This window comes from Thermobia domestica, chromosome 2 (genome assembly GCF_964235325.1).
Source record: "Thermobia domestica chromosome 2, izTheDome1.hap1.1, whole genome shotgun sequence".
In the NCBI taxonomy this organism is placed as follows: Eukaryota; Metazoa; Arthropoda; class Insecta; order Zygentoma; family Lepismatidae; genus Thermobia; species Thermobia domestica.
This window is the reverse complement of record NC_137455.1, coordinates 357,207,315-357,220,211: the sequence shown is the minus strand read 5'-3', so window position 1 is coordinate 357,220,211 and position 12,897 is coordinate 357,207,315. Positions and strand designations below refer to the sequence as shown.

Sequence of the window (12,897 nt, the reverse complement as noted above, 5' to 3'; positions counted from 1 at the left end):
AGTGTGATTACATTATACGTAAGGGCAGATATAAAGGACTTTTCTGTGAAGCAGGCGAACGCGAGAAAGAGGTAAGTCAGACAGAATATGTCACAGGACAGCCAAACACCGTGACTTAGACTCACATGGACATCAGTTAGTTGCAAATTTCATATTAAAATAAAGAAAATGCTTGTTTGGTCGTTCTTCATTCGCATACAGGTATAAGTATCCACAGATTAAAAAAAAAAAAAAAAAAAACTTTTATTCGTTTTAATTGAGAAAATACGTGACTTCATGACTATATTTCAGAACCGCTCCGCAATTTTCTACTATAGGAATATATTGACTCTGGTTAATAGCTGATGAGAGATACGATCGCGGAAACAATCTCACTGTTGATTAAGAATTGAAACAAAATCTGAAGCGAAAATGAAATGAAATCTTTGTTTTACGTCCTATGCTCATGCTAGCTAGGCTAAAGGAGACGGTGATGAGGAATGATTGCAATGGTGGAATTATTACAGTGGGAGGAAATAGGAGAGCCCCGAAAAATCCACGAACACGGTGTTTGTCCACTACAAAACCCACTTGGCGCAAACTGGGATCGGCCCAGGGATCCCACGCACCAGAGAGTGAACGTTTACCACTGAGCCACTGTTCCCCCTAAGTCGAAAACGATGCTTAGATATAGGACATAATCTATATAACAGAAGAAAAAAGAGAAATGACAAGAACTATTACAATTGATGAACTACGGTATATTAAAAAAAAAAAAAAACAATAGTTGTGAACTTTAGCAAGGAAACTATTCGAGGTAACCTAAGGTGATAACTGATAATAAATTTTTGTGGCCAGTTTTTGCGTTCTTCACTTTTCCACATTGTGTTTAGGGAAACGGGGCACTTATTTTATTTTACTAAGTTGCTTCCTAAACTTTAAGCGTTATGGAAGCATTCTCTCCTACAATTATACGAAAACATTCAAGAATCGTACCCTTCCTCAATGGAGTAACGCTCAATATAAATATATCCGTTCAAGAAATAATAAAAAAAAAAATATCAGTATATAAACAAATCGAACTGCTCAAAGTTTAGATATAGTACATTTATCTCAATTGATCAATTTGTAAAACTACAACTTTTTGGAAATGAAACTAGGGATCAGAATTTGTAATGTGATAACATCTTATTTTATATTTTCATCTCATGAACTCTCGGAAACTTGCGATGTTCTCTATACGATGCTCATTTGTCACTACAGACGCACATACAAAATATGGAAAATGTAAATAAGTATGAAGCATGACAAAATCAATAGTTAGACTTAAGGAAGTATAATATACTTGTAATTAATTTTATGAAGTAACATAAAGTGTTAACATAAAAGTTCCTCGATTATCGTGCAATTCTTTAAGCTTATTTTCACATCTTTTCCAAGCAACGCAATAGCGGCATGGAACTATACCATATTATTACGCCCTTCGGGATTATAAATATTTGTAAACAATAAAAGCAATATTCAGAAGTTCCTGATGTATTATATAGCATATGTTAAAGCTATTGTGGTTATATGCTGTTCGAATCGCAATTTAGGACCAATTTTATCTTCGTTATGTATGTGAACTATATTCCTCTGCGCAATAATGGAGCAGTGAGGTGTCATATCGTGCTCCGTCGGAGCCGATAAGCAGTGGTTGGGTGTTAGAAAATAAAATTCGTAGAAAAGTGCTTTACAAATGAAATCTGTGTGGTGATGTTTGGATTTTTTTTATAACAGTGCTTGGAAAGGTAAGAGATGTTTTAATACAATAGTTTGTGAACTCTAAGTGCTAGAATTATGATGATTATACAGTGAAAAAACTCGTGAATACTACAATGAATTTGAAGTTGCCGAAATATGGACATCATAACTCTTTCGATTTCGTTATATACACTATTTTCGCTTACGAGGAGTGAATGAAATATAAAGAAAAATTCTTTCTAAAGTTTCCCATGTTTTCCGATCATGTATGTTATTTTAGAATCTTTGATTTACAAGGAACAAAAGTTTGTTAATAGCATAAAAATCATTGAAGTCACATGATGGCGTTCCTGAAAAATAAAGTAAAATATTTCTCCATATAATTTAACTCCATTAAAACTATTATTTTTTTATGTATCCAGGTCACTTTATTGGCCAAAAAGTCCTTTAAATTTACTGCGAGTACACAAAAAATGATCCTGACCTTGTGGCATATGTGTTACACCTTCTGTTATATAACCAAAATAACAACATTGGTTTGGGTAGGTCGATGTCGTAATATTACGGTAATGGCCGTACTTGACATGGGGATCGAAACTACTAGAGTTACATTTTTGCACTTATTTTAGTAGAATTTACACATGTATTTCAAGGAAGATTATTTGGAATTCATCGTACGACTAGAATTATTTATTAATGATAAATTAAAGAAACTATATATAGTACATGTCGACCCATTTTATCATCCCGCCAGCAGAATTGAAGTAAACGAAAAATTATCACACGTACTTTAAGGTATTGTTTGTATTTTTGGTTAATGTTCCGTTAAGGGGGTCCAGTGTCTAATTTCAAGTAATACTACTACATGTAGTCACACGCTTGGCAATTTTCTAGAAACGTATAACAGGTGAAAAATAAACAGGTGTAAATATAACCAGTTCTTACCCAATGCTTTTTTTAAAAATCAATTACGGAAGGTTATTCATATTTGTCTACGGGAGATGTGGGGAAAGATACTATATAAACGTGTAACCGTTCATGTACTTCGTAGTGCAAGTCTGTTTTTTTTAGGGGGGGGGGTTGAACTTTATTGCGCAGACACGATTATACTAGATTAATTTTAAGAAATGGGTCCAAACTTCCCAAACCGTAAGCTGACCCGACTGCACTCTATTTTACCTTACTCTGCTCTGTTTACCGATGCGCAGCTGGAGCATATATTGTAAAGTTAATCCGCCTATTTACTGAAGCTAGTTGTGTGTAAATCACATAGTGCAAGTTCGTTTACTAGCTACATGAACGATCATAAATAAAGAGTAAACTTTACAATACACACCCCGGCTGCGCATCGATAAGTAGGACTGCTTTAAAAGATAGCATGGGGCAGGGAAGTGTCAGGTAAGCTTAGAATTTGGGAAATTTCTATTTGATTAAAATTAATGGAGTATAATTTCTCGTGTCTTCGTAAGTATTCCAACTGGATTGGGCATTGTAGGGTTCGGAAATAAATATTTAAAGTTATAATCAACTCCATCATTTTCCCCTCAGATTTTGAATATGAAAAAAAAAAGAAAAAGAAAACTAGCAGATTTCAAGGTTAGTAGTGATTGAAATATTTTGTAATTAGAAAGACGATGGTGGTATAAAGTAATTAAGAAGGAGGAAACTCTAGGCTAGATAGCTAGAAATACTACAGTTTTAGTAGCCGATGTGTTGGCTAACCATAATTTGTCTAATCTGTAACGTAATGAGAACTGAGTTTAGTTCAGTTTATGGGCGTTTAATGTAAGCACACAGGACATTAAAGAAATACTAAAATATGTAACATTAATAATCCCAATTAACCTAAACTCGAACAGGGGGTAAAACTCCCGATACAAATTGTTACAGCAGAATCCCTAAGCATAAAAGTGGAGATCTTGCTAGTAAACTGTGTTACTCTACAATAAAAGAAGAAATAGTGACGAACTTGTTAATGTAAGTGGCATAACACTATATAAAGTAATATTGTAGACATAAGTGCCAGGTTATATATTCACCAAGTTTCTCAAAGCGACTTTAAAGAACGCTCTCCTGCGTCCGAACTGTATCTGCTACTCGCTTCCTAGTAGATTACAAAACCAATTCCTTTGTGCAAGCTTGTTTGATAAAAATGGAAAGTTTACGAATGGAATAAAACTTTTAGGGCATTAGAAGACTAACTACTTCCCCCTTTTGAAAAATAGTGGAGTATTTTCAATATGGACGAAGATTTCATTTGTATTATTATTATTAATGGTAGTTTAGCATTGTATTTCTACTTCTGAAATTAAGAGACTTGAATTTACAGGTAACCGTGAATTTGTAGTAAATGTACTTCACCGGCTATTTATCTATAAACTAGTACATTGGTTTGTGCGAAACTATTTTCGGTATAGCCAGGACTTGAAAAATGCACTCGCCTGCTCGGCAGTGGCGAGTAAATTCCGATCAATCAAAAACATGTCTTATTCCATGCCACTCTTTTTTTCTTTATTTGTAGAAGACATACGAATAAACAAAATAAAAAAATGTATTGATATGTTTACTTTGTTGCAAAGTGAATTTTATTTTTATAACCACTGTGACTGCAAAATGGTCTGGCTAGTAGTTTTTGGCTGGCTAGTACTTAACAAGCAAGATTTTTCTAGCCCTGGTTATAGCAGTGTTTCAGCTACTGGTATGCTCATTTACATGTATTTTGTTCCAAAGGGCTGTAGTCAAGGGCGCAGATCCTGATGTGGGCCCCCTATTGTATTTATGAATATACAGGGTGTCTATCGGTCACGTAAAAGTCACGAAATCAGAAAGCGGTCATGAGAGTGAAGAAATTTAGCTTTTGGGTCACGATTTTTTTATTTGTACAAATATAAGTACCGATTGGAAAATTTTGTTTTATTAACGTCAAAATTTACCAGCAAAAAATATCTATGGTCGGCTTTAAACGCTACCAAATTGCAAGCAAAGCACGCTTCTATTGCATGGATGAAAATTCGGCCTAATTCACACCCAAATTTGCTCTTGAGAATGTTACGAAATTTTATTATTTAGTAATGGAAAGGTTACGAAATAGTTACGAAATTTCATTGTGGAATTTTAGTAGACATGCTGATATACAATATTTGGCATAATTTGCATGCAATTTGTCTTAAAATCCTCATATACCTTCTGCATCTGAACGCCTCCCCACCCAAATTTACAGAGAAATCGGCGCCCTTGGCTGTAGTTACCAAATTGAAATAGCATAGGCGTAGAACATATTTAGTGGCTGGCTAGAAAGTCCTGACGTGCCTCCCAAACTAACCATGTTATTAAAAACAATAATAATAAAACAAAATTCGATTGGCTTATTCTGTTATTTCATTTTGTCTAACCTGAATTTTTATGTATGATGAATATAAAATCTGTGATTTGTCGTTTTTGTGTTATTACAACAAATAAAAATCTCTTTAGAAGTTGATGGAATGCGAAAATGTAAAGTTCACCTGCTTTAAACTCCTACCAAAATCTGCTTAAAAGTACGGCAAAATATCAGATTCATATATACATTGAAAGCATCATATAATTGCCAAGTACAGTAAAATAATGATCCTAATTCATTAGTAAGGCTATATATGAATTCATTTTATTCTGTGGACTATCGAAGGCTGGGAAAATTGAAGGAATTAGTTTTTCACCAAGGTCTTAGTAGCGTAACGATAATGCTCATCGTAGGGTTGGGAAGAAAGAATGAGGAATCCTTATACTCAACGAATTCATCTTCTGAATAGGCAAGGTACTTCGCATGAACCTTAAATAAATATATGTACAAACACTAATAAAATTCGACATTTATGTGAAGCTTGCTTGCTTCTATAATTTTGCTTACAGGGTAAACATAATTTGGAAAATACAAGTCTCAAATAACAGTAAAAGGATTTCTCATTGTTTTTCTCCAACTCGAAAAGTAGTAGTAGGAGTGCTTAAAATCATTTTTGACGTGCAGTATTCTACTGAGCATTTTTGTGTGTAATTAATTGATTGATTACGTTATCAATATGCACGATTTTTAAGAAAAATCATTGCCATATTAATAAATGTCAACAAAAACTCGTAGAGGCTTTTACAGCAAGGTTACTATATATATATATATATATATATATATATATATATATATATATATATATATATATATATATATATATATATATATATATATATATTTTCCAAATTCAGCTTCATCCACTCTATTTTCCAAAATATTTTCATGTAGCTTGCTGATTTCTCCCAATCTTATTTCTGCACTTCGACAACTAGCCTCTCGTGACTTTAAGAAAAATGTTTCTACTGTATTGCTTTCAGTCTGTGTGTGTGTATGTATCAGGGCGCAAAATTTGCGGTCGCCAGGTCGCCATTGGCTCTAGAAATTTAGAGCTGGAGACCAGTGTTCAGTAGAAATGGTTTCTGCCTTTCTGTTTCGCACGAAAATAGGCCTAATTGTCACAGTGAGAGAAAACACGGGATGTGAAGTCTTCACAAAAGACATGGAAACGTGTTTTCTTCATTGACGTTGAATCAGACACAAAAAAAGATTTACAGGAAAACTTCAATACGAGATTCCCAAATTTGCTTCAATTGTCACATTTTGTGCAGTTTTACCTGTGAGTATTGCTTCATGTGAGAGAGGCTTCAGCCATCTCAACAAAGTTAAGACTACCTGAACAGGAATTCACAGGACTGACACACTGGATGATTTGCTGACAATTTTCATCAATGGCTCTTAAGGATTTTGATCTGAAAACTGCAATAGACAACTGTTACTTCAGTACAGAGAGAGAGCGTTACACAAACGTGAAGTCTTGAAGGTAAGATATTTTTTGACAAATGTGAATTGTCTAGTTCAAAATTGATCATCTTGAAACAAACTCTCTGGTTTTGAAATTTTATGCCCTGATGTAATCTCTTTCTGTGCCAAACCAAAATCCGGAGGGAGGGGGGGGGGGCTCTCAATTTATACGTGAAAGGTTGTCGAGTGCGTCTGACTGAATGTTTTCTAAATAATAATCTAAGCATATTTTAGTTAGATGACACATATGTTCCTGTTTTAACTAGAAATATTCTTTGCAGTGCTAATCCCAAGCCAAAATGGAAGAAGAGACGAAGGCTCCAGAGGCAGGGGATAATTTGGGACTAGAGGAAGATGAAGAGGAGAGAGAAATGGCGTCGGGGGGAGAGGAAGCGATGGACGATGCTCCCATGGAAGGTTCGCTAGCGGATCCTGGTTCATCACCAGTCCCATTATCGTCAGAACAACAGACACCGATTATTCTTTCGTTAGGTCGTACTTCAGAATGTCCCCCAACTGCCGCCTCCACGCCATCATCTAGTTCAGGTAAGAATTTATGTACATTAAAGTCAAAGTTTGTTTTCCCTGAATATTGCTTTGTGGCGTTTCAAAAACTCGTTTTGTTTCATTGATTTGATTCGTGTCAACATTGATGCACATGTTACTCTGGCATCTCCTACTTATTCTGGCATAATTTTGTTTTTGAGGGGGGGGGGTTGTTTTTGGTTAAAATTCGTATTTTTTCTTATATTTTCAGGTTTTTTGTTTGTTCAGATTAGGTTCCTTGGTTTGTAGAGATCGTCTTTCTCGCTATACTTTCTGTATTTGTTCAGGTTAGGTTAGGCTAACTTAATACTTACATTCATTTAGTAATGGCATTTTCGTAACATCAACTCATTCCCTCTGTAAACATTCTTTTTCTTCGTTGATTTTGGCCTCCCAAATCCAAACCTATCCACTTATTCCATATTTCTTTTTCTTTTAGAGTGTAGGAAGAATGTATCTTAATCACTTATAATTGATAGCTTCGTAAGCCAGTCCGTTATTGAAATGGGCTAGTTATACTGAAAGTAAATTAGTTGTCATCTTTGTTTATCCATACATACCCTGTGTTCATGTATGTTATCTCCCATGTATTTGGTTCGCGAAGTCTGTATTTATTCTGTCTTATTTGTAGCTTATTACATAGTAAAATTTTAGTCGATAATGAGCAATGAAACACGAGAGAAGGAAGTTTTTACTATAGGATTTTATGTGGAAACCTATTGTTAAGTTAGGTATTATTTGTTTTAAATAAATCAAAAAAATGTGCTTACCTATGTAAGTACGATTAATGAAGTTTCTCTGGAAAAAGTGTTAAGAAAAAAAAAGAACATTGTTACAATTGTTGCTTTAACAAATGGTCGGTTTTTGTTTGTTATAATTTGTTGATTGATAAAATCATTGTTAATGCGCTGTTTTTTATTTATTTATTTTACTTTATTTATGATTATTATTATGTCATTGTTTCCAGCGTCAGCGTTCAAAACGTGTTTTTCTCATTTTGTATTTTTGCATTATAAACAGTGAACCTAAAACCATTAAGTTATTCGTGTGAGAAGCTACTCAACTGTGGGAATCTTTTCTTTTCAGTGGTTTTTACAGTGCTGGTATTCCGTCTTGGCTATATCGTAAATAGATTCCGAGTTCGATTCCCGGTACATCATATTCGAATCTCACTTTAAACTGTAGGTCTAACGTTTCATATAACCTCGAATAGCCCGCTAGCGTAGTCGCTAACACACTCGCGTTTGGTGCGAGCGGTTATGAGTTCAATTCCCAGTGGGGACACTCAGTCTAAAGCATTTTCGAGTCCGCCATCGTGATTGAGCTTTTCTCGAAGTTTCCTCATTCGCAGGCAAATGCCGGAATAGTACCTAACATAATGGTCCCTGGCCTCTTCCTTCGCCCTTTCCCGGGTAATGTGATCGCCGACGGACGTATGTCTCATCAGAATTGTTGGAAATTATCCCCAGCAAAAAAAGAAAAAAAGGGGGTGACTCATAAAACCGAACCCACCACCTCCAAAAATATAGTTCAAAACTTCGATTGAAACGATAACCTTAATGTGATCATAATTAGTTTTTTTCAAATGTTTTTCTCAGAACGTGCCTAGTTTCCGAATTAGGTTTAAATGTATATGTATCAAAAGGAGATCTGTAGAACAGAATACCATTGATTACAATATGGTTGAGAATTATGCATAGCAATTTAATTCGTACACGATCAAATTTGCTTTGACGGTGTTCAACTGATTTTGGCACAAGTCGAAAATGCTTCAGTTAAAAAAGGATTTTTCAAAATTATATGTGGATAATTACACACATGTACACGAAAAAGAGTTACATTAAAAAGAAAGCAAAATCTTATTTTATGACAAATAGAAATGGACAGCAAAGACTTTTTTTTTTTTTTTTTTTTTTTTTTTTTTTTTTTAAAGACACTACAAACGCTTCACTTAAAAGCAGGAAGGTATGAAGGATCTACTACAATTTTGTCAGCACTACCCCTGGATTACATACACAAAAACGAAGAAGAGTTGCATTAAAAAGATGATCGGAGAACCGCTTTTTCGTATCTGGTGGAATATGGGACGTATAGTATACGATTATCGCATGTTGCAAATACACGTTAATCGTAAAACATATTGCAGGAAAGCAAATTGGCAACCAAACGTTGATATATATACATATATATATATATATATATATATATATATATATCTCCAATATTTCAGTTCTTCCGACAAAAAAATCTTTTCATTTTTAAAAATCCAATTAACTGTTAAATTCTTGCTTTTTTTTTTTTTTTTTTTTAAGGAAAACATTGACTCTCAATTAAGGGGGTGAGCGCAAGAGTGGTCTAACCCACATTCTTTAAAATGGAGAAAATCAAGTTAAAGTTACACATGTGGTTTTTTGTACAATATATGACACATTCAACCACTTGTGCATGCTTTTGGTATATTATACAATCAACTACATTTGTTTAACTTGAGTTTGCTCCATTTTAAAAAATGTGGGTTAGACCACTGTTGCGCTAACCCCCCTCAATTGAGTAGCTACTCCTTCAATACTGTTCATCCAAAAAAAATATCGTGGTTCATACGTCATTCTGTTGGCCATTTTGTAATCAGGATCCACTCGTGATCTTCAATGGGGCTCACGCTAGCGTGTCGGAACCACTATTTTCAGCGAGATCTGCGCTAGATCGATATCTCGCCCATAACCCTATTAGGACTCACGCTGAGCCTGCTCTGGGGAAGATCTACATGATATATTGTTAAATCACACACACACACAAAACAAATAAATAGATAAATAAATAAAAAAAAATTATTTAACTATCCTTTTCACACCTAGTTGCCACAATTATGTACAAGTAAGTCTTCCTTGTTTCACCCCTTTTAAATTCCTCCATTTTTAGAAGAGAATTGACTTTCAGCAAAGTACGTACTGCTTCAATACTATTCATCGAGTGTAATTTTTTATACGTTATTCCATTCAGAATGGAGTGATACCATGCACACATGTCCGGAAGAAGGAAAATTGGGATAAAATGGAAAAATTCCTTTTGTTAAATTTTGCACCCTCTGAAGCGGACCCGGCTACAGGTATCAGAGTATAATCCACTTTGAAAAATACCATGATCCGTATGCAAATACGTTAATATAAGTATTATTAATTGCAATATCTAGAATAGGCACGAAAGAAAGAAAAAAGTATTTTTCAATCCTGTTTGACAATACCAAATTTCCTATATAAATAGGGAAAAAGTAGGGTATATAAAATAAAATTTTTCAAACAGTACTATTCATACAGTTCATCCCAGTACCATGGCCCATACGTCATTCTCTTCAGAATGAAACAAGTTTTCAAGTGGTACCATGCACATCGGGAAATCTCCCTCCAAAAAATGTCTTTTAGGAAATTTTTCGCCCCCCTGGAGCTGTCCCGGCTATAATACCCGAATATAATCCACCTTCAAAAATACTGTGGCCCATACATAATGCGTATGCTAAGTCTTCGTGCATTGTCTAGAATAGTTACGAGGGAAAAGATATTTCTCTATCTTCTTTGACAATACAAATGACATGCTGTCAGAGAACCGAGCCCAGTAACAACACTCTTCTAATATATACTCATTACATTCTGATTACATCACCTAATTACCATTCAAGAAATAAAAACGCAACATGTCCACATAAATAGTAATTAAAACAACACTAACTTCCCTTGGTTACCTTAGAAATCATATAAAATTTTCTGTATGTAACGAGGAGAATGAGGCGAGAGAAAGAGGAAAATGCTGTGATGATCATTTCTTAATATATTTGTATGAACTGTGGATCTAAGGTACGATAGAGAATAATAGTAAACTTTCTTTTCCTTCTACTTTTGCAAACCGAAACAGACATATTTCCGCGCTACCCCATAACACATGGGTTCATTTCAAGCCCAAACTTGAAGGGGTGTCATCATCTTATGTCGTCGAACACAAAGGCCGGAAAATGCATTTTGTTATAACGTTATATCCTCTGTATATAATAATAATAATAATAATAATACACTTCAAAGTAAGCATATAGGTTCTGGGGAATAATTGATGTTTTGTGGGCTTGACAGCCTTTGTTCGAGAAGGGTTAATACAGCCGCGTTCTTTCATCCCTGGCTCTTAATTCGAGATACTACCCTGCTTTTTGCCTCGTATGATTTGAGGTAGGTTAAAGAAATCTTTAGTCAGAACGACTGACTCTGGAATCCTGAATATATTAGAGGATTTTATTCCTATTCAATATTATATAGAATTATTCGCCTCTTGTCTATTTTCTCCTTTCTAGAAATCGAAATATAAGCGAATGCCATATGCGAAGTGTGTCTCACAAAACGCGGATGGGTTTTGTGCGACAAGGAAATTCCGTAGTTACATTTGGAATATGTTCAATAGAACATTAATGCTTAAGTGGTATTTTAAGTAGGAAATTATACGGCTTTAAATGTACGTACAAAACCAATTTTGACCAATAAAATCCACTAGATTGTTTTTTTTAAATGAGTTTTCCACAATCCTGTCCTTCAAACGTGTCGGGCAAAAATAGCCATTAATGCTGAAGGTCCAGAAATATAATTCCTTAAGATACAAACTAAAAGTTACTTTTTTTTAAAAGTTGGTCACTAAAAGTTACTTTTTTTCGAATTTGTCACTAAAAGTTGCTTTTTTGGGAGGTAAAGTTACTTTTTCGTGTGATTTGTGTTCTGCATTGGCAGTTTTCTCAGAAAAATATAAAAATAAATGGAAAAAGGCAAAAACTTGTTACTCATTACTCTTCTGAAAGCTTCAGTACTTGCTGCCACATGTGAAAAAGTCAGCTTTATTTTCACTTCAGCTTTTATTCTTTCTAAAGCACAATGGATGGTTGATGGATGCTTAAGCTCTCAAGGTGGGGTTGAGAACCCTTCTGTGTCTATTCTTTCTTCTATCATAATAGTCTTTTAGTTTTCTCTCGTAATAGTTAACGCTCCGCTCAACGTTGTGTGTGTAGTGTGTTTGTGTGGTTCATCATGTTCGTCTTGTGTTATGTTTCTTGTATGTTCTTAAAAGTAGGTGATGAATTTGAATATTTCATGGCTTTGAGAGCCCTCAAGTAAGTTAAATATAATGTCTGGGATGAAGAAATTCGCAAATAGGCCAGAACTGGTTCCATTTACTCAGAAGCTTCTTACATCTGCTAAGCCTGCTTACCGTAATTACAGAGCATACTTAGAAAACCTAAGAAAGGAGGAAGCTCAAAAAGAAGAATTAAAGAAGAAAAGATTAAACAAAACAACAAACAGAGAGGTGATGGAGAAATGGACAAAGAAAAAAAGGGGCATGATGAGAGTTTAGTCAATTTTTCGTGTGCTTTTGGTCACTTTGGTAATTTTTTCGTGTGCTTTTGGTCACTTTTCAACTATTTACAAGAGACAAGACCACTATAAGCCCTGTAATCACATTCTGATTTTTTTTTTTTTTTTTTTTTTTTTTTTTTTTTTTTTTACCACTGTCTTTTGTAAGATGTATAAGTGAAATGGCCTACTAATGTAACCCAGGCAAGATGCCCATGATTATTAAAATAACAAAGCTTACTTTTGCACATGCAGCCCACTTTTAGTTAATATTTTTACTCTCTCGCTAGTCATGTTAGCAACCATTTCTTATCTTTTTGCAGGTTGGAACTCCTGTAATGCCATCGTTGTCTGCTTATGTAAGTCCTGTAAAGAAAATGCACCCCGAATTTCCGGACTCCCTAGATT

The 12,897-nt window shown here is 34.6% G+C and overlaps 1 protein-coding gene across 10 annotated transcripts in view; it reads left to right on the top strand.

Moving 5' to 3' along the window:
- Positions 1 to 1,611: 1,611 nt before the first annotated feature.
- The window catches only part of LOC145678807 (histone-lysine N-methyltransferase 2C-like), a 262,032-nt gene continuing 250,746 nt past the window's right edge, over positions 1,612 to 12,897 (top strand). For all 10 annotated transcript variants that reach the window (XM_081749328.1, XM_081749335.1, XM_081749329.1 and 7 more), the window contains exons 1-2: positions 1,612 to 1,769; positions 6,847 to 7,111. In XM_081749328.1, coding sequence (XP_081605454.1) covers positions 6,865 to 7,111 — 247 coding nt within the window. In that variant the 5' untranslated portion in view covers positions 1,612 to 1,769; positions 6,847 to 6,864. The remainder of the gene's footprint in view (positions 1,770 to 6,846; positions 7,112 to 12,897) is intronic.